We start from the raw sequence: 23,149 nt of genomic DNA, 5'->3' as shown, positions 1-23,149 counted from the left end.
GGAATGGTTCACAAATAAACGTATCCAGGTGTTAGAATGGCCAAGTCAAAGTCCAGACCTCAATACAATCGAGAATCTGTAGAAAGAGCTGAAAGAGGGATTTTTGGTTCTTACCGTAAAATCTCTTTCTTGGAGCCTTCATTGGGGGACACAGGTAACCATGGGTGTATGCTGCTGTCACTAGGAGGCTGACACTATGCAAATAAAGAAGTAACTCCTCCCCGGCAGTATACACCCTCCGACAGGCACCAGGCAACTCAGTTGGTGCAAAAGCAGTAGTAGGAACAGGTAATATAAAACTCAACCTATGTACCAACCCACAACAATGGCACGTTAGCCAACACGGTACAACTTCAAGGGAGGGTGCTGTGTCCCCCAATGAAGGCTCCAAGAAAGAGATTTTACGGTAAGAACCAAAAATCCCTCTTTCTTTCTCGCTTCATTGGGGGACACAGGTAACCATGGGACGTCCCAAAGCAGTCCCTAGGGCGGGTATTCTGCAGAAAAAGAGGAGTCAGGTTGGCCGGTGAGAAACCGCCGCCTGCAGTATCCTCCTACCCAGGCTCGCGTCCGCGGAAGCCTGAGTATGCACCCCGTAGAATTTGACAAAGGTGTGCATGGAAGACCACGTAGCGGCCTTGCAAACCTGCGAGGCCGAAGCTTGGTGACGAACTGCCCAGGAAGCTCCCACTGCCCGGGTAGAGTGAGCCTTCACCCCCGAAGGAGGCTGTTTGTCTTGGACGCGGTATGCCTCCAAAACCGCTGAACGGATCCAACGAGCAATCGTGGACTTGGAGGCAGGAAGACCCTTTCGACGCCCATCCGAGACGACGAACAGAGGATCGGCCTGACGAAAAGAGGCAGTTCTGGCGATGTAAATCCGGATAGCCCTGACCACATCCAGCTTGTGAAGGGATTTCTCCAATGGATGAACCGGGGAAGGGCAAAAGGACGGGAGGACAATGTCCTCGTTGATATGAAAAGATGAGACAACTTTCGGTAAGAAGGAAGGAACCGGACGAAGAACCACCTTGTCTTGATGCAGGACCAGAAAGGGAGAACGACAGGATAAAGCCGCCCGCTCTGAAACCCTGCTAATGGAGGTGATGGCGATCAAAAAGGCTACCTTCCAGGATAGAAGCGAGAAGGAAACATCCTGAAGCGGTACAAAGGGCGGCCGCTGCAGGGCATCTAAGACGAGGTTGAGATCCCAAGGCTCAACAGGAGACCGGTAAGGGGGAGCTATATGAGCGACCCCCTGGATGAAGGTCCTCACCTGAGGCAGGGAAGCCAGGTCTCTTTGGAAAAGAATTGATAGAGCGGAGATCTGACCCTTCAAGGTGCTAAGGGAAAGACCCGAATCTAGGCCCGTTTGAAGAAAGCTGAGAAAGGAAGGAAGGGAAAAGGCCATAGGAAACAGATTGTTATCCTGACACCACCGGAAAAAGGCCTTCCAACATCTGTGGTAGACACGCGATGAGGCCGGTTTTCTCGCTCTTATCATAGTCTGGATGACGCTATGAGAAAAACCCGCGTTCTTCAGGACCGCGGCCTCAACGGCCATACCGTTAAATTCAGCGACCTAGAATTCGGGTGGGAGAGAGGCCCCTGTGAAAGAAGGTCCGGAAGATCCGGAAGTCTCCACGGAACATCCGATAACATGTTTATCAGCTCTGCGTACCAGGCTCTGCGAGGCCAATTTGGAGCTACCAAGAGTACGGGGACCCCTTCCGACTTGATCTTCTTTACGACCCTTGGGATCAGAGGGAGAGGCGGGAACAGATAGGGCATCCGGAACTGGGCCCAAGAGATCACGAGAGCGTCGCATCCGACGGCCATCGGGTCCCGAGACCTGGCGACGTACTGGGGAACTTTGTGGTCGACGTCCGGAACGCCCCACCACTGGCAAATCTGGCTGAAGATTGCTGGAAGAAGAGACCACTCGCCCGCCACGATGCCCTGGCGACTTAGAAAGTCGGCCTCCCAATTGTCCACCCCTGGGATGTGGACGGCTGACAGAGAGGGAACATGACCCTCCGCCCAGCGGAAAATTTTTGCTACTTCCGCCATGACTTGACTGCTGTGAGTTCCCCCTTGGTGATTTATGTATGCCACGGCCGTGGCGTTGTCCGACTGAATGCGGACCGGCTTTCCCGAAAGGAGAGACTCCCAGCGGATGAGGGCTAGAAAGATGGCTCTGATTTCCAAGAGGTTGATCGAGAGGCACGCCTCTTGAGCAGTCCAGCGGCCCTGGGCTGTGAGGTGGAGAAAGACCGCTCCCCAACCTTGGAGACTGGCGTCGGTGGTAATCACCTGCCAGTGGGGGGGTAAAAATGACCTCCCACGCAGAATGGAGGTGGACAGCGTCCACCAAGAGAGAGACTGTCTCGCCCTGGGGGAGAGGCGAAACGGACGGTCCAGGAAAAGCGGGTTCCTGTCCCAGGCAGACAGAAGAGCCAGCTGGAGGGGACGAGAGCGGAACTGAGCATAGGGGACCGCTTCCATAGAAGCGACCATTCTCCCCAGAACTCTCATGGCTAGACGAAGGGACAGAGGACTCGGACCCTTTAGCGCTCTGACACCCCGACGAAGAGAAAGAAACTTCTCCTTGGGAAGGAAGACCTGAGCCCGAAAGGCATCGAATTCCATGCCTAGGAACTCCAGCCGTTGGGTTGGAATCAAGGAAGACTTCTGGTAGTTGATCAACCAGCCTAGGCGAACTAAGGTGTCCAGAGTAAGATGGAGGCTCTGGCTGCAATCCCCCTGGGATGAGCCCTTGATCAATAGGTCGTCGAGGTATGGGATTACCAGAATCCCTTTTGAACGCAGGATGGCCATGACAGCTGCCATGACCTTCGTAAAGACCCTGGGAGCAGATGCCAGCCCGAAGGGGAGGGCAGTGAACTGGTAATGATGTTCCCTGATCGCGAATCGGAGGAACCTCTGATGCTGCACGCAAATAGGAATGTGAAGGTACGCATCCCGAATGTCCACTGAGCACAGAAACTCTCCCGGCTCCATGGACGCGATCACCGAGCGCAGAGATTCCATTTTGAAGTGTTGAATCCGAAGGTGGCGGTTCAATCGTTTGAGATCCAGAATCGGACGGAGAGAGCCGTCCTTTTTTGGAACCACGAACAGGTTTGAATAAAACCCGGAAAACCGGTGACGAAAAGGCACCGGCACTACGACTCCCGAGGCGAGGAGCGAATCGACGGCTTGGAGAAGCCCTGGGAGATGAGAGGGCTTTTTGGGAGGACGAGAGAGCATGAAACGTCTTCCTGGGGGCGAAGAAAATTCTATTTTGTAGCCTGATGTGACGATCTCCCTGACCCAGGCGTCGTCGACTACTGAAAGCCAAACCTCTGAGAATAGAAGAAGGCGGCCTCCCACCCTGGAAGGAGTTCCAGGTGGGGGCGACCCGTCATTTATTAGAAAACCTGCGGCCCCGAGATCCCGATGGTTTTGCGGGGTGGCTCTTGGCTCTCCAGCGTGGCGGAGGCCTGAAAGAAGGTTTTCTTCGGTCCCCTTGTGAGGAGGAACGGTCCTGGACGGGGTTTCCCGAAGAGGCAAAAGACCGAAAGGGACGAAAGGACTGGGGACCCCTCCTGTTGAAGGGACGTTTAGGCTTGGACTGGGGTAAGGAGGTACTCTTACCGCCAGTAGCGTCCGAGATCATTTGATCTAGCTGCGAGCCGAAGAGTCTGGAGCCCTGGAAGGGCAGACCCGTGAGCGATTTCTTAGATGCGAGGTCAGCGTTCCACGCCTTTAACCAAAGAATCCGGCGAATGGCGACAATGTTGCCATTAGCCCTGGTAGAGCAGGCCGCTGCATCAAGGGAGGCATTCATCAGGTATTTTCCTGCCAGTGAAATCTGATCCGCTAATTCAGACAGTTCTTCAGCAGGAGCAGAGGCCGAAATGCCCCTGCGCAGGGTCTTGGCCCAGGCTGATACAGCCTTGGCTACCCATGATGAGGCGAAAATAGGGCAAAGGGAGGCTCCGGAGGCCTCAAATGCTGATTTTGCTAGCGCCTCGATTTGTCTGTCCGAGGGGTCCTTAAGGGAAGCCGCGTCCGGAATAGACAGAACTGTCTGTGAGGATAGCCTGGACACAGGCGGGTCGACCTTAGGAGACTCGGACCACTTAGGGACCAGGTCGGAGTGAAAAGGGTATAACACATCAAGCAGTTTCCTGCCTGGGAAACGCTTGCCAGGGTTTTTCCAGTGAGTGTGTGATTAGGGAAAACCCTAGAGGGACGTTCAATCCGTTTAAAAGCAACGGAGACGTCCTGAGAGCTTGCCTCATCCTCCTTAAGATCAAGCGTCTGAACGATAGCTGAAATAAGGCTATCAACCATGTCTTGTGTTCCGGAAGTCTGATCTGCATCCGAGTCAGATTCCGACTGAGAAGTGACATCAGACCCGAGGTCCGCCTGTGAGGAAGGGGAACGGGCAGATAGGTGAATCCCGATGTGGTCCGGTGAACTGGAGAAGGATCTAGATAAGGTCCGTTTTCTGTCTCTTTTGTCCGGTCTGCCTCTGTGAGAGTCTAGGACAGGTGCGGGCGAATCGCCGTGAGAGGCGTTCGTGGCACTGGTGGCATTAGAGAGAAGCGGGATGCGTTCAAGTGCCTGGACCAGGGACTGAGAAACCTTAGTCAGGTCGGACACAGATTGAGACATAGCAACAGCCCACTCCGGGGGAGGGGGGTGCACTCATCCCGGGACCCTGAAGCTTCCAGGGGAGCTGACATGGTGGCAGGAACGCAGGACGGGCAGAAAGGAGATGGCTGACCTGAAACCCACTTTTTCTTACAGTGAGCGCAGGCGTAATGGATGGCCGTAGGGGCAAAGGCCGGGGTGGGGTCGGACATAGGTGGATATTACCTTGCCAGAGAATACTGCCAGGTGGAGTAGGAGGTAGCGCTGAGCCTGGTGAAAGACAGCGGTAACCGCAGGTGCCTGTGTTCCCCCGAGAAATCCTGTGTCCCACGCGATGAGCAGACGCTGACACGCTGACAGGGAGCAGGAAGCAGGAGAAAAGAGCGCGGAGAAAGTGCGACGCTGTGGGCGTGCACAGGACCGAAGGGGGGAAAGAAAGGAACGCCCCCTGTAAAACTGAAAGCAATCCGGCCGCTATACCGTCGACCGCCACAAGAGGGCGCTCAAGCGGCAAGAAAAGGAAAAGCAGGGAGACGCTGCACATCCCGGCCGCACTAATTCCGGCCACCACCAGAGGGCGCTCAAGCGCTAAGAAAGGGATAAACAGTGAGGCAGAGAGAAATGGCGGGCGAACGAGCCTGCAAGTTTGAATAAGGAGGGAAAAGATGCCAGCCTTCCTGCTCTCATTCCTACGTGGTCTCAACGGCCGAATATGCAGCCCACTTCCCTTTCAGATGCTCCCCTATGGTAAGAGGAGATCGCCGCTGGGCAGGGTATTGGTGGGGGTGGGGATGGGGGGTTTGTTGATTGAAGATTCCCTACCTGCAGATGAGGAATCATCAGGATCCCTGGTAGATAGAGGGTCCTGGAAGTAGTCCTCCTTCCCGCGCCACGACTCTCCGGCGCAGAAGACGGCGTCGACCCCTGAACAGGGGGAGAGGGTCACTGGATGTGACCGCCGTCTTCCTCTCAGCCCGCTCCGAGGAGAGGGATGAGGAGGGGAAACGGGCAGGACTGGCCACCGAAGAAAGGGTCACCCTGAACACCCGAATGGGTGACAGGGGACAAAGTCCTGCCCAGCGGGTCCGAGAGGGTGCGATGTGGGTGATACCACACTGCTCTCTCGGTCGCTCAAAGTGGGGAAGACAGGGTGAGAAAACTGCACCCTGTTACCCTGAAGAAAGTATCTGAAAAAGAAAGGGGAAATTATTAAAAACAAACAACAAATCCCTGTAAAAGAAATGCGGATCTGGTGTTAGATCCAGGTCCGCCTCCTACAGACACTAAGCAAAAACTGAGTTGCCTGGTGCCTGTCGGAGGGTGTATACTGCCGGGGAGGAGTTACTTCTTCTTTATTTGCATAGTGTCAGCCTCCTAGTGACAGCAGCATACACCCATGGTTACCTGTGTCCCCCAATGAAGCGAGAAAGAAAACTGCTGTTCATAAACGATCTCCATCAAACCTCACTGAGCTTGATCTGTTTGCCAAGGAAGAATGGGCAATAATTTCAGTCTCTCGATGTACAAAACTGATAGAGACATACCCTAAGTGACTTGCAGCTGTAATCGCAGCAAAAGGTGGCGCAACAAAGTATTAAGTTAAAGGGGCTGAATAATATTGCACGTCCCACTTTTCAGTTTTTAAATTTCCACAAAAAAAATTTAAATAACCAATACATTTCGTTCAACTTCACAATTGTGTTCCGCTTGTTGCTGATTCTTCACCAAAAATTTACATATGGCATCTTTATGTTTGAAGCATGATATGTGGGAAAAGGTTGAAAAGTTCCAGGGGGGCCGAATACTTTCACAAGGCACTGTATGTGTGTACCGTATATACTCAAGGACAAGCCGAGAATTTCAGCCCATTTTTTTAGGCTGAAATTGCCCCTCTCTGCTTATACTCGGAGTCATTCCCAGGAGTCGGCAGGGGAGGGGGGAGCGGCAGCTGTCTAATCATACTCACCTGCTCCCGATGCGGTCCCTGCTTCTCCGGGTACCGGCAGCTTCTTCCAGCGTTGAGCAGTCACATGGTACCGCTCATTACAGTAATGAATATGGACCTGACTCCACTCCCATAAGGGTGGAGCAGCGTATTCATTACTGTATTGAGCGGTACCATGTGACCGCTCAATACAGGAAGAAGCTGCCGGCGCCCGGAGAAGCAGGGACCGCGCCAGGAGCAGGTGAGTATAACGGGGGCATATTCACCTGTCCCCCGTTCCAAAGTCGGCGCCGCTTCGTCTTCGGCGTCCTCTGCACTGACACTCAGGTCAGAGGGCGCGATGACGCGATTAGTATGCGCCCGCCCTCTGCCTGAACAGTCAGTGCAGAGGACGCGGAAGACACAGCGGTGGAACGTTGGACAGGTGAATATAGCAAGTGCCGGGGGCCTGAGCGACGAGAGGAGTATGTGATTTTTTTTTGATCACAGCAACAGCATATGGAGCATTATATGGGGGCAAATATCTGTATGGAGCATCTTATGGGGCCATGTGCAGCATTATATGGGGGCAAATATCTGTATGGAGCCTCTTATGGGGCCATGTGCAGCATTATATGGGGGCAAATATCTCTATGGAGCATCTTATGGGGCCATAATCAGCATTTGTGCAGCATTATACGGGGCAAATGTGTCTATGGAGCATCTTATGGGGTCATAATCAGCATTTGTGCAGCATTATAAGGGGCAAATGTGTCTATGGAGCATCTTATGGGGCCATACTCCGCATTCGTGCAGCATTATATGGGGCAAATGTCTGTATGGAGCATCCTATGGGGCCATAATCAGCATTTGTGCAGCATTATACGGGGCAAATGTGTCTATGGAGCATCTTATGAGGCCATACTCAGCATTCGTGCAGCATTATATGGGGCAAATGTCTGTATGGAGCATCTTATAGGGCCATAATCAGCATTTGTGCAGCACTGTATGGGGCAAATGTCTCTATGGAACATCTTGTGGGGTCTTAATCAACATTTGTGCAGCATTATATGGGGCATATTTTAATATGGAGCATCTTATGGGGCCCATCAAACTGTATGGAGCATTATATGGGGCATATTTTGTATGGTGCATTATATGGGGCTCCTTATTCAATATGGATATTCAAAAACAACCTACTGATGTCTCAAATTTACTCTTATTGGTACATATTTTTATTTTTGACATTTACCGGTAGCTGCTGCATTTTCCACCCTAGGCTTATACTCGAGTCATTAAGTTTTCCCAGTTTTTGGTGGCAAAATTAGGGGGGGTCGGCTTATACTCGAGTATATACGGTATATATAAAGTTAGATATCTGTAATATAATATATAGTGAAATTTCCACACTGGCCAATGGGGCCATTTTAGACTCTTACTGTAGCCTTCTGGAGGAAGAATTTTCAGCAGTCTCAGAGGCCAGTTTTCACTGACCAGTAACACCTTCATACACAACTGATAACACAGAATCCAACATTCACAAAGCTTCCCCTGCCTTCACAATGATCTTTGCACAAACTCTTAGATGCTTTAATGCAAAGAGATGAGGCCAGAGTCAGTCTATTGCTGCTAATGTACATGTGAATTTATTGAAAGAACAGGAATTTATTGAAAGAACAGGAAGTTTCTAGAACAACTCTAAAGGCCAGTGTGAGAACTGCAAGAGTTCAATTTTATTTCATTGAAGTCCATTGATATCAAAACATAATATAGAGTATGGAAAAATATACATCATAACTTACAACCCGTTTATCCCGGTAACGTGCATCATGCTGAACTGGATGGTGACCTGAAAACTGTGGATGTGCTTGAGGAGGGGGAGCATGATGTTGATAATACGGGTGATGTGGAGGTTGCTCCATTGCAGGATATTGAGGCTGAAGAGGAAAGAGGAAGGGAGCATTTATGACAAATCCTAGATGCATTCACAGAAATACTGTATACAGAAAAAATAATTCTCCAATAAAATGAGACAATTTCAAAAGTAACAAAAACATTCTGCAGGTACATTACATGAACAGAAGAATCGTGACATGCCTCAATTATTGAACTCAGTTCTTTCATTCCCATTACCACAGCTATGTAAAATCCAGTACCTAACAGCCATGTAATTTGCTCTTACTAACATTTGTGAAATAATGGCTCAATCTAAAGAGCTCACTGATCTTCAGAGTGGTATTGTAATATGATGGCACTACTGTACAAATCAGTACATTAAATTTTTTCCCTTCTACATGTCTCACGATCAACTGGATATTATTGAAAATTAGAAGTTCTTTTCAACCACAGCAACAGTCACATACTGTGTAACACTGCAGAGCACATGGCATTTTTAATGTATTCTAATACTCTGCTGACTAACTGCAGAGTTCCAACTTCCTCTTGAGGCTATGTGCACACGGTGCGGATTTTGCAGCGGATCCGCAGCGGTTTTGATGCTGCAGATCTGCAGCTGTTTTCCATGCGTTGTACAGTACCATGTAAACCTATGGAAAACAAAAACCGCAGTGCACATGCTGCGGAAAAAAAACGCGCGGAAACGCCGTGGTTTACATTCCGCAGCATGTCAATTCTTTGTGCGGATTCCGCAGCGGTTTACACCTGCTCCATAATAGGAATCCGCAAGTGTAAAACCGCAGGTGGAACCCGCACAAAAACTGCGGTAAATCCGCGGTAATTCCACAGTGCGGTTTACCTGCAGATTTACAAAAACAGGTGCGAAAAAATCCGCAGACACCCACCTACGTGTGCACATACCCCAAAAGGGAATGTGTCAGTAGGATCTGCAATTCTAAGCCATCTATATGAACATCTATATGTAAATGAGCTGTTAAGTTATCTGGGCAGAACACAAGTCTCCCCAAGATTCTGCTTTTAGAGCTTGTTTTAAAAGAAAGGAGGTGTTACTGATGGGAAACATGTGCGGATACTGTAATGTAATGAAAGAAGAGGAATCTAGTCTCCTGCTCTCACTGCAGAGCTGTGTATGATATCTAACACTATACAGCAGAGGGGAAGCTAGCATTACAAACATCTGCAGATTTAGTTTACCTCTCATAGTGCTGCCAGTAATTCTGTACTATGACTCCACCCACATTGGCTGCCTGTTAGATGGTAGCTGAAGTGCTAGTGTTGTCAGCTCTGCTGCAGAGCTGTGCCTCATCACAACTATGAGAAGAGAGCTACAACTGGAAAGGCGTTTGTTAGGAATCAAAGTTTAGGTCTGCTGTACTGTATCTCTCTATATATATATCTCTATCTATCTAATATATATATATATATATATATATATATATATATATATATATATATATATATATATATATATATATATATATATATATATACACACATATATATATATACACATATCTCTATCTATATATACACACACCTCATATATGTATATATACATATATATATATATATATATACACATATCTCTATCTATATATACACACCTCTCTATATATCTATATCTCTATATACACACATCTCTCTCATATGTATATATATATACATACATACATATATATACACATACATACATATATACATACATATTATATATATACACATATATATATATATATATATATATATATACATACATACACATATATAATATATATATATGTACACACACACAATCTCTCTCTATATCTACCGTATATACTCGAGTATAAGCCGAGATTTTCAGCCCACTTGTACTCAAGTCATACCCAGGGGTCGGCAGGGGAGGGGGAGAGGAGCTGTGTAATGATACTCACCTGCTCCTGGCGTGGTCCCTGCATGTCTTTTCCCCGGCGCCCCACCTTCTTCCTGTATTGAGCGGTCTCATGGTACCACTCATTACAGTAATGAATATGGACCCCACTCAATACAGGAAGAAGCTGTCGGCGCCGGGGAACAGACGTGCAGCGACGGCGCCAGGAGCAGGTGAGTATAACGGGGGCAGTGCGCGATATTCACCTGCTCCTCGTTCCACCGCTGTGTCTTCCCGTCCTCTGCAGTGATGCGCAGGTCAGAGGACGCGATGACGCAATTAGTGCATGCCGCCCTCTGCCTGAATGTCAGTGCAGAGGACGGGAAGACAGCGGCAGTCAGCAATGGAACGGGAAAGGTGAGTATAGCAAGTGCTGGGGGCCTGAGGTGAGTATGTGATTTTTTTTAATCGCAGCAACAGCATATGAGGCAAATTTCTGTATGGAGCATCTTATGGGGCCATGTGCAGCGTTACATGGGGCAATTATCTGTATGGAGCATCTTATGGGGCCATGTGCAGCGTTACATGGGGCAATTATCTGTATGGAGCATCTTATGGGGCCATGTGCAGCGTTATATGCGGCAAATATCTGTATGAGGCCATGTGCAGCGTTATATAGGGCAAATATCTGTATGGGGCCATGTGCAGCATTATATGGGGCAAATATCTGTATGGGGCCATGTGCAGCATCATATGGGGCCAATATCTGTATGGAGCATCTTATGGAGCCATGTGCAGCATTATATGGGGCAAATATCTGTATGGAGCATCTTATGGAGCTATGTGCAGCATTATATGGGGCAAATATCTGTATGGGGCCATGTGCAGCATTATATGGGGCAAATATCTCTATGGAGCATCTTATGGGGCCATAATCAACATTTGTGGAGCATTATACGGGGCAAATGTGTCTATGGAGCGTCTTATGGGGCCATAATCAGCATTTGTGCAGCATTGTATGGGGCAAATGTCTGTATGGAGCATCTTATGGGGTCATAATCAACATTTGTGCAGTATTATATGGGGCATATTTTAATATGGAGCATCTTATGGGGCCATCATGAACTGTATGGAGCATTATATGGGGCTCCTGATTCAATATGAATATTCAAAAACACTTAAACTACTGATGTCTCAAGTAATTTTACTTTTACTGGTATCTATTTTTATTTTTGAAATTTACCAGTAGCTGCTGCATTTTCCACCCTAGGCTTATACTTGAGTCATTAAGTTTTCCCAGTTTTTTGTGGCAAAATTAGGGGGGGGGGGGGTCGGCTTATACTCGAGTATATAAGGTCTCTCTCTCTCTCTCTCTATATATATATATATATATATATATATATATATATATATATATATATATATATATATATATATATATATATATATCTATATATCTATATACACACACACACACCTCTCTCTCTCTACATATATATATATATATATATATATATATATATATATATATATATATATATATATATATATATATATATATATATACACACATATTCTCTCTCTCTATATTTATATCATAGTGCTGCCAGTAATTCTGTACTATGACTCCACCCACATTGGCTCTCTCTGTGTTTTATTTGGGTTTAGTAAATGTCCTAAGCACATTGGCTGTTCCAGTCTGGCCCGTCAACAAACAGCTCAAGGGCAGAACACACTGGCTCCCAGGCTGCCCTACACCACACAGCATCCTGATTTCACTGCTATCTGCATCCTCACGAGTATAATGATGGCGGAGGGAGCCGACACCTCCCTCCACCATTCAGTATGTGCAAAAAACAATAGACAAAGACATCACTATATCACATCTGCTGTGCAGAATGTCAGTGCACACAGCAAAGACTGGAGCAGAGAGCTGGGGGAACGAGAAAAAGGTGTGTGCACGTGGGTGCGCGAATGTGCGTGAGGGCCCCTACAGTTTATGAAGGGGGAGAAAGGGTGTTTGCCTACTTAAGTCTGCTCAATATTAAGCGTTACAATTATTAATATAAATTCTATGCAATTATTAACATTGAGCAGAATCAAATTCGAGTCTACTGGTTCGGACTTTCACAACTAATGGTCTCTCACGTGGCTGCTCGTGAAAATTAACTGCCCACCCCTACGCCAATGTAACAAGATTACAATACAAACCATTCCCTGCCATGGTGGAGGTGGCCCCATATTATGGAACTCTCTCACATAGTCGTTGTATGACTGGGGAAAAACCAAAAAAAAAAAAAAAAACACAACATTTTACTTGATATGACTAAGAACAGCCTTTGAACTAAGATACTACAATGCAATTATTCCAATGCAATACAATTATTTAGAAATCTAGCACGCATACAAAATTAAAGGGGTAGTCTCATGTTATTTAATTGCGCTATTAGACAGAATAAAAAATAAGATCACAGCCCATTGATTTCTATACAGCCGTTATCCCTCACCTTTATCCAGATCCTAACCAAGTGGTTCATCAGTCCTGGCACAGGCAACTTCCAGAACAAATCTCCTAATCATAGCTCTCAGTTTTCTGGGAAAAGTGCTTGAAATTCACCAGAAAGGTCATTCAATGAGGAATGCCTCACCCCAAGCAGCCAGGAAGTAAGAAGACTACAGAATTGTAAGCTACTCAAGAGACAACTTGACAATACCCCTTAAATAATAAGACTAGATATTTTTTATGTTGACATTGAATAGCAAAAAATGTTCATATTGGGAGAAAGAAAAACCCACAAAACTTCACTTACTCCATTTAAAAATACATCTCTGCGAACTCCAGTAAATCTCCTGCGGAAAAATAGAAGAAGAATAAGACCTAAATATCACATGGATAGAAAACTGAATAAAAAAGGTATTTATTTACCTGTCCACTTCTTGGAAGCGAGGATCCTTGACAAACCCTGAGTACACAGAAATGTACCATGTAATTAGGTTTTACTGCTACAAAAGTTTGGTCAATAAGATTATACTGCATAATACATTCCATATTCAGGAATCTGAAATCTCTTCGAGAACACATAAGATAAACGGGGAATTTCCATTTACAAGATCCTATCCCAATATGCAGTAGATGTAATAATATTAGCAAACAGCTCCAATTAGAGATGTAGTATTGTTTTTCAGATTTGCCATGTCGTTTACCTCATATAGGCCATTGCAGCAGCTTAGGTATCTGTAGTTATGACCACTAAGACCTGTCTGTCACTATATGAGTGGTCATAACCATGCTATATTTCTAATTGGAGGTAAATGCTAATAATATTACACCTACTACATATTGGTAATTGGTATAGGATCTTGAAGATGGGAATACCCCTTTAAGCTATATGTAGCATACTCAGGAGTTGAGTTGAGCCCACACCATACCCAGAAGATACCAGCTGTGATACAGAGCCAGCATCTGACTGCAAAGGCCGGAGGTCGTGACAATCACTGCCCATTAACATTTTAAATCCTGCTGCCAATTACAGACAAATGATAGTAAGGACCCAATGGGTTATCATGGCAGCATTCATCAGGCCCCTGTAACTGGCATCTTCTCAAGCTGAGCTGCATAGGAGAACCGTGATTTCACTATAAACTGCAAAACTGTGGTGTTGCATTATATTGTACAGGCAAACTATCCCAGATTCAAGTCCCCTAATGGGACTAGAAAGTAAACTTTTAAAAATTTAATTTAAAACATCTGTTATAGCTACATCTGTTAAAGTCCAATCTTTTCTACATAAAATTTTCAATCCTACATTAAAAAGGGTAAAAAAAATATGCAAGAATGTTTTGGTTGCTGCACTCACAATAAAAAGAAAAAATTAAAAATGTTGCATGTATGCCAAAATAGTATCAATAAAAATTTTATTTCTTTCCCCAGGTATGACTCTTGGAAGAAGTGGAGTAAAAAAATGAAAGTGCAGAAATGGAAGATTAAGGTGAAGGGATACACTGCATCTTGATGGTAAAGGGCAAAAGAATAAAGTACTGGATTTTAAATTGTGGTAGTTTATATGTGAAGTAGATGCACAATACAGTATAAGCCATAGCCTTAGAACACATTGGTGGGCCAATCATGTTGTGATCTGTTCACAGGTTGGGTGATAAGCCTCTGATGGTTGCAGGAAATCAGAACTCTGGATGGAGTGCAGTTCAGCACTGTACGCTGCTATCCATGACCATCACTCCATTCAAGCACTGGATATGCCAGAGCATATTTTAAGAGGAATCCGTCACCAGGTTTCTGCTACCTAATCTGAGAGCAGCATGATGTAGTGCCAGAGATCCAGATTCCAGCTATGAATCACTTACTTGGCTGATTAGTGTAGTTTTCATAAAATCACTGTCAGCAGCGAGAGATAACTCTAGGACTATAAAACCTGCTGCCATGTAATCCAACTAAGCCACCACCAGTGATTGGCAGCTTTATGCATATTGCACACAGCTGCCAATCAGTGGTGTGGACAGGATTATACAGAGCTCAGAATTCAGAGAACTTCTAGATCTGCATAAGATAAAACGCTTTTTTTTTTCCTACATCATCCTGCTCTCAAACTGATTAGCAAATACCTGATGACAGAATCCCTTTAAAAGCGGCCGTCAGTGATTGCCTCCAACAATCTGTCAATTTCTAACAGTAGCATTTAAAGGGATTGTCTGATCCAAATCGATAAGCCCGCAGTCACTCGGTCAGTATTCCTTTTACGGTGCGCATTGTATGGTAAAAATGACATACCATCATAAAAGAAAAAAAAAACAATCATGAAGACGTCTGTTGCCATTGCCAAGAGAACGGTAACATTTTTGCTTTTACGCCTTTTAAAGACTTCTACTATATGGGTTAATTAGTTTTAGGCTTTGATAGACTGGACTTTTACAGACATAAAGGGGTATTCCTATCTCCAAGATCCTTTCCCAATATGTATTAGTTGCAATAATAATAATATTAGCAAATACCTCCAATTAGAAATTTAGTAGTTTTTCTGATTCGCAATGTCTCTTTCCTCATGTGCAGGCATTGACCTTAGGTATCCATTATTACAACCTCTAGCAAACAGCCAATTGTCACTATCAGTGGACGTTACCATGGATACCTGAGGTCCTGCAATGTCTGCACATGAGGAAAGACATAGCGAATCAGTAAAACTATACTACATTTCTAATTTGAGGAATTTGCTAATATTATTATACCCAATACATATTGGGATAGGTTCTTGGAGATGGGAATACTCATTTAAGTCATGCAGTGAATATAGTGCATGTAGGTGGCCTCACATCTAAGCCACTATCTTTATTCCCCTGTATGGGAGTTATGGATAGCAGTGACAAAAGAGATTGCATCTAGCAAACATTCATAGCGTAGTCCTAAGGTCTGCAGCAATGTATCCATTCCTCAGTTAGAGGGCTGAGGGGGAAAAAAAAAAGCAAGCAATCCCTTATGTGAGCAGAAATTGTTTTGATGGAAGCTTGTCTCAGAGGAGTTTAGAGTAGCAACACATATTAACCTTGTCGCTGGTGAAACTCGGGGGGATAGTCAACTCTCGGTTTCTTTCGGTTGTTATGAATATCATAATCTTCTGGCCGACGCCTATATAAATTAAATGTAAGAATTAAACAGAAAACTTGGTGACATTTCTTTTCTTAGTACATACCTGAAGAGAGGCAGTCTGAAATGAAATAAAAAAAAAAAAAAAAAAAAGCCTGACATTTTTTAGAATTAAACACAGGCAATAGCAATGATCACTGTGCTTCATGCTCACACAACTAACCGCGCAACACCCGGCAATCGTAAGCAATTGTACCTAACAATACAGGCAGAAGTGTCATACTCCTTTGTATATAATAAAGCTTATCATACAGACAAAATGCAATCCTAAAATCATTGTGCGCTGCCCTATAATGTATATGTATAATTATATAATGTGACATGAGCATTACATACAGAAGGGAATATGTCAAGGCATCTTGCTCTCGATTCTATAAGCAGCCGAATTCCTCCTTGTGTCAAGATCTTAAAGGGAATCTGTCAGGTGACTTTTTTCATCGCAGACTAAGGTTGGAGTCATGAGAGAATTGCAGCACAGGTGCAGAGGAGACCGAGAAAGTAATTTCCCCCATCACCTGCAGGAATCGCACTGCACTCAGGTGACATCCGAGTGCAGGGCGATGATTTGCACGCACCCATAGACTTGTATGGGTGCGTGCAATCAGATTCTCGCAGCCATTAACAACATGCTGTGATAGTTTTTGCATGCAAAATAGCAGATGTGCACTGCCCCATAGTTTAAGATTGGACAAGTGCAATCGGCCCAATTTATTCGCTCATGTGTGCGAGTATAAAGAGTATCCTGGAATAGGGCTTGGGCTGCCCTTTCAGAATATGTAGTGTTTATTGCCGTTCCTTGTCCTGTTGTCTTGCTGTAAGCTCCAGACAATTCACAATCATGCATCTGCTACTTTAGGGTATGTAAATCAAAAGTAAATATGCACCCTTACCCACACCCATAATACCACTTCGCACCCTCTGCTTCAGCGTCAGTGATAGTTAGGGTGCAGCATTACTCGCGAAGATAGCATGGCAATCCTTGGACTGGCCAGCGGCTTTACAGACCTGAGTGTATAGCTGCATAGTAATACATCACGCCCAAGTGAGGAGAGGTCCCGGGCCAGTCTGTGCACTGCGATGCCATCCTCATGCGAGTGATACGCCAGTCTGACTGCACACTATACCCGACGCAGAGTGCTGGGAGGGATTATGGGTGGGACTAGGGGTGAATATTTACTTTTAATTTACATATGCTTTGACTAGCCGGCGTGCAACTGATCTGGTCAGAGCTTACAGCAAGAAAACGGGACAAGGCAGCCATAAACTTTAGATATTCTGAAAGGGCTGCCCAAGCGCTATTTCTGCAAACTACTAGTCTGCTATGGGGGGACCACCTGACAAATTCCCTTCAAGGGAACACGTCTCCGTGAAAATGCAGTCCAATCTGCAGGCACAATGTTATAGAGCAGTGGGAGCAGAGCATACTGTACAGTTTTGTGAGAAAACATTCAGAATAACTTTTCATTAGTTAAACCTCTGCCCTTTCTGGGATCTTCAGTCCAGTGGGCGGTGTCATCCGTGACTGTTTTCTTTGTATAACAGTACATACAAAGATGGCAGTCACTTATAGGACTGTCCACTAGGTCAAAAAAACCAGAAAAAGCAGAGGATTAAATGTATGAAACAGATTTTCTCACAAAACTATATTCTCAATCCACTTATCTCTTCCTGCTTTATAACATGGTATTGGCAGATTGGACTGCATTTACATAGTGACAGGTTAACTTTAAAAGACCAATCTACTTTTCTGACAAGTCTGGACTAAAATACTTGCTTTCCCCATAAAACAACAATCCTGGATCATAGCAATATAGATTGTGCAGCTATTGCTCCTACAAATAAAGGAATATACAGACAGTGGGAACAATAACACGGCTGACAACATCCAACCAATGCTTATTAACAAGAGAAATGGTAACAGCTTGCTGTCACAATGCCTTCTTCACTCATTTCCAGGAGTAATAAACAGGGACATAATGCATCGTTCCAAGACACTGTGACCCAGAACTTGTTATACATAGGGAATAGCAGTACTTACTGAAATAAATGTCAGGAGAGGGGACAAGTCACCCTATAGAGCAGGGGTGAGGAATCTTTTTTTCTGCCAAGGGCCATTTGGATATTTATACCATCCTTCGGGGGCCGTACTAACTCCGCCCACAAAGTACCTCCTGACTCAGGTTTCAGGACGTAATCTTTCATTGCATGCCCTTCAATGTTCATTAGTGAACACTGCATGTGTGTGTGCTAACAGAGCAAGAAGAAATTAATGAGCTTGTGGCAATCAAAATACACCTCCCTGCCCAAGAATGTGGTCCTTGAGAATCTGCCCAGGGGCCTGATAAAAGGTCTTCGAGGGCCGGGAATGGCCCTGGGGCCTGAGGTTCCCCACCCCTGCTATAGAGGGTATGAGGGTCTACAACAAACTATATAGCTGCTTCTTTGGAAAAACAATATATACCATAGTTCAGTTCTATGGGGTATAATGTCATTGGAGTCAAAGAGGAGGAGACATTACTGTAATAGGTGAAATATTAACCCCTTCTCAACCGGGTGATTTTTTCCACTTTTGCTTCCCCTTGTTTCAAGAGCTAGAACTTTATTTTTATCTTTCAGTTGACATAGCCATATACGGGCCATTTTTTGTGGGAGGAGTTGTAGTTTTGAATGACCAGTTCATTTTACCATAAATAGTACTGATTTAAAAAATAAAAAAAAATTATAATCAGCTCACGCTCCAGGGAGGAAAATTCAGTGTGAAGTCCACTTGTATTCACATAGGAACCCTGGTAGACCTTGTTTGGGCACGGTGTGGTGCAAGTAGTTTAGGAACACACCAAGCTGGTATCCAGGTCAGAAATGGAAAAAGGGTCCATGAGGACTGGGTCCTAGCACCAATGGAAAAATATTAAAACACAAAACTTTTACGGTATGTGCACACGTTCAGGTTTTTTCGCTTTTTTTTTTTAGATAAAAACGCTATAAAAACTCATTAAAAACGCATACATTATGCATCCTATCATTTAGAATGCATTCTGCATGTTTTGAGCACATGGTGCGTTTTTTTCCCGCGAAAAAAACGCATCGCGGTAAAAAAAGCAGCATGTTCATTAATTTTGCGGATTTTCCGCGTTTTTCCCGCAATTATATGCATTTGGGGAAAAAAGCACAAAAAACGCGTCAAAAACGCATGAAAAAATGCATGCGGCAGAAATGTCCGGTTTTTGTCAGGAAAATTTCTGCAAGAAATCCTGACGTGTGCACATACCCTTACTGTGCAATTAAAAACATGGTAAAAAAAAAAAATAAGGATCCATAAGCTTAAGTAATGAGATCTAGAGATGTTGGCTATGAGTCTTGTTGAATAAAATGTAGCTTTTATTGAGCCAATTAAAACAAAAATTAGACCATGAATAAGACGCAAGTTGAAACGTGTAGGTCTTAAATAACAGTACCTAACGTATAATTGTGTCACTATGTGCTCAGATGTGGGTTATACTTGTTTTTCATTTAAAATGGCTCAATAAAAGCTACACTTTATTCAACAAAGACTCAGCCTACATCGCTGGCTCACATTACCTTTTTGTTAGTCTGACCTGATCCATAAAAGGCTGATTCACACTAGGAACTATATACCCGCAACAGGTGGATCACATTTTTTACTTATTCATAGCCTCATATCTTTCTATTCATAGCCTCATATCTTTCTATAACCGCTATATACAAGTGTTGCTAACCCAAAACGCATACGTTTATGGATCCTTAATCTTTTTTATCTTTATAATTTTTCATTGCACAGTAAAAGTTATGCTTTACCATTTTCCCATTGATGCTGGAGCCCAGTCCTCATGGACCCTTCTTCCACAGCTAGAATCTGTGGGGTACGTTGTGGATCACTGAAGGGGACCTGCCACAAGACACACATGTTGGGAAGGGGTTAATCAGGAAGTTGTTTGGGCCAATAATTCTCTGTCTCTTGCCATGTATACTAAGCGTTTTATTAAGAATAAAACTACATTGAACATATACTATACTATTACTAGACCATGTAAACTAGTGTTCAGTCCAGTGCAGAATTCATGAGTTAGCCAAGCTAACAAAATTCAATTTCTCTATCAATCTGTCGTTTTTGACTTTCAAAAATACAGTTCGGAGTAAATGGAAAACCTATAGAATCATTTGTACATAAAACACAAATTAGGGCTAAAAACCTTTTGAAAGCAATGATTTCTAAACCGCACAGGTAAATCACCATGAAGTGTGCCCAACACCGTATTCTCGTATATTTTACACTTGTAAATGACTCACTACTATATTATCAGGTGAAACACTACACTCTGAGCAAGAAGCACAGCAGATGCACATAAAGCAAAAATAAAATAGTATAAAAAATAAAAGCTGGTGTAAAGAGGGAACATACCGCATTCTTGTAGAGTGCATTTATGACCGGTATAAAATATAGCAACAGTTCATACAGAAGTCCACTAAGGATTTAAGTTGTAAGCCGCACATATACAAGGCGGACCTGAGGTGTACTGGTGCTGTTACAACATATATTGCAGTCCATTGCAAAAGTGAAGTAAAAAAGAAAAAAAAAAATCACATGTATGCACTTTAGTGTAATGGTAACCTCGGCTTACAACTTCTTTGTGCTCAGTCCATATAAAGCAGAAACGGGAGGAAAAAAAAAAAAGTAAAAAAGTAAAAGAAATGAAACAGGGGCTGTCAGGTTTCCTCCTACCTAATCGGTGGTGTCCTTTTAGGTTGAAAGAAACAGGGAAGTGGAGCTGGCTCTCCTACCTACCACCGTTATGCCCACAGTAAACCAACACATCCAGTCTTTAGGAGAAACCTGTTAGCTTTTTTTATGCAATTAGCCTATATAGGGGAAAAGGGATTGGCTGAAGGGCTTTTTAAGCATCAGTTCTTTGAAAGCCTTCTCCAATTCTGAAACCATGTTACACCCTCTTTTCCTGGTACAGGTTGTTAAGTTCATAAAGCAGTGGGGAAATAACCATGTCGATCCACTAAATATTTATAGTCCACAGGTACTGCCAGCATCTGGAAGGGATGTACAGACACAGCAACAGCCACACTTTCTGGTTTGTTGCCGGGTCTCCAAGTGCAACTTGCTCTCCTTTCCACAGAACCTAAACCGGTTTCAGGAGCTCAGCAAGATGTATTCACTGTGGGATTATTTATAGATCACAATCTGCTTCTAAAACACATCATGGTGAAGCCATATGGAAATAGTCCCAACAAGGCTCCTCTTGACAACAACATTTTTTTAAAGCTTTATCTCCCCATAGGGAGGTGGCATCTTCTGCAACACCATTATTGATCCTTTATAAAAGTCCCATATCTGACAGGGGATATCCTTGGTTATACCTGAAAGAAAAGGCTTTTACAAGAAATTAACATACTTTTTTGGGTAAGATTTAATTCCTCAAACTTTATTCTACCTATGCATTCAGGAGGGTTGTGGCTGTTTTTTTTTTACTCTGGATTTGAAATCTCTAGACTATTCTAGTCTAAAATATTAGCTCTTCCCTGACAGATCTTGACAAATCAGAATGAAACACGAGTGGGTAGAATGGATTGGGCAGGAGGAATGGGGCCAAAATGAAATCCTCAAAGAAGCCACAAACTCTTCCATGCAGCTTGATGTGAGGATTTTTTGCTCTTCATCACTGGCACCGACATGTGTGCTGTGTTGTCCGTCATGTTACTCCAGCACAAGTGCCTACTATCAGTCCAAAGAACGTTTCTAACCTTCCCACTTCTCGTGTTGCTTCACGGCGTGTGGGACGTCCTCGCGATCTGGGCTGAGAATGCATTCTTCTCTTGTGCCTCATTTTGTGAATGACTTGATACAAGTCAATGCTTTCATCCGTTGGAAACAAAAGGCAAAGCTGGGTTCCACAATCTGGTTCAATTTCCTGGAAATAGCCAACAGTTATTAACATATTAAATTAAAAAAAATAAAAAATAAAAAAAATAAAATGAAAAAAATAAAAAATTGGGGTGGGGGGGCTTTACCTTCAACACAAGAGAATTTAATTCACTCTGGCATAATAAACTCTTTAGATTTTCCACAAAAATAAGACAAGCTTCACAACGGAGCACCCACAAAACCTACCAGTTATCTCCGATACCTGGTGTCAGTACAATAAGAAACTAGTCAATGGCTAATACACCTGTATGTCAGAATGCATGAACCACCCCCCTAATATACACATCCATAAAAAATATTTTCCCTTGTTCATTTGTACGTGTGTGTGTGTATGTGTGTGTGTGTGTGTGCGAGTGAGAGAGAGTGTGTGTGTGTGTGTGTGTGCGCGTGCGAGAGAGAGTGTGTGTGTGCGCGTGCGAGAGAGAGAGAGAGAGAGAGAGAGAGAGAGAGAGAGAGAGAGAGAGAGAGAGAGAGAGAGAGAGAGAGAGAGAGAGAGAGAGAGAGAGTGTGTGTGTGTGTGTGTGTGTGTGTGTGTGTGTGTGTGTGTGTGTGTGTGTGAGAGAGAGAGAGAGAGAGAGAGAGAGTGTGTGTGTGTGTGTCTATCTCTCACACACACAAATGATCGTGGGAAAGTTTTAGTTTTTTTGGGGTACACTCTCCATATTTGCTATCAGAATGACACAGGTTCAATCTGTCGGTCAAAAAAGGAATTATTCTAGAGAGGTTAACTAACCTGACCATCTCGACCAATCTTCACTGGCTTGTGTTCATTCCATTGGTTGGCTAAATGGGCAGACTTTGTAAATGGCAATTCTCTCCTAATCAGTGAAAAGGTGGAGAAGCAAAAAGAAAACAAGAAAATGAGTTTATGGTATTTAAATTAGACTTCATTCAGACATTGCTTTTTTTCTTTTTCACATCAGAGTTTTAGATTGGTTTTTTTTTATCAGCATTTCAATGATTTTCTCCAATGGAAAATTTCTAAAATAAATTGCAAAGCTTCTCCTACCCATTGCAGTAGTAGAAATGGACACAGAATGTGTGCTGTCATAATTTCACGGACTCTTATAACATGTATGGGCGATTTCGATCTGTGACTCGGGGGGGGGGGGACGACACAAAAAAACAAAAAGTCCACACTGTTGGAAAAAAAGTGGACACGTGAACGGTGTCAGACTAGAATGACTC

General features: G+C 44.2%; 1 protein-coding gene across 6 annotated transcripts in view; it reads right to left on the bottom strand.

Moving 5' to 3' along the window:
• Positions 1-23,149, bottom strand: part of YTHDC1 (YTH N6-methyladenosine RNA binding protein C1) — a 119,663-nt gene that overhangs the window by 9,075 nt on the left and 87,439 nt on the right. For 3 of the 6 annotated variants that reach the window (XM_077275944.1, XM_077275927.1, XM_077275959.1), the window contains 7 exons: positions 22,695-22,779; positions 21,781-21,947; positions 15,908-15,990; positions 13,279-13,315; positions 13,163-13,202; positions 12,564-12,638; positions 8,389-8,523 (listed from right to left, as the gene is read on the bottom strand). In XM_077275944.1, the coding sequence (XP_077132059.1) occupies positions 8,389-8,523; positions 12,564-12,638; positions 13,163-13,202; positions 13,279-13,315; positions 15,908-15,990; positions 21,781-21,947; positions 22,695-22,779 (622 nt within the window). The remainder of the gene's footprint in view (positions 1-8,388; positions 8,524-12,563; positions 12,639-13,162; positions 13,203-13,278; positions 13,316-15,907; positions 15,991-21,780; positions 21,948-22,694; positions 22,780-23,149) is intronic. The other 3 variants (XM_077275951.1, XM_077275937.1, XM_077275969.1) reach the window with 1 other exon arrangement.

The sequence above is a fragment of the Ranitomeya variabilis genome, chromosome 1, assembly GCF_051348905.1.
Source record: "Ranitomeya variabilis isolate aRanVar5 chromosome 1, aRanVar5.hap1, whole genome shotgun sequence".
In the NCBI taxonomy this organism is placed as follows: domain Eukaryota; kingdom Metazoa; phylum Chordata; class Amphibia; order Anura; family Dendrobatidae; genus Ranitomeya; species Ranitomeya variabilis.
Note: the sequence above shows the minus strand (reverse complement) of the source record. Positions and strands in the feature narration are given on the sequence as shown.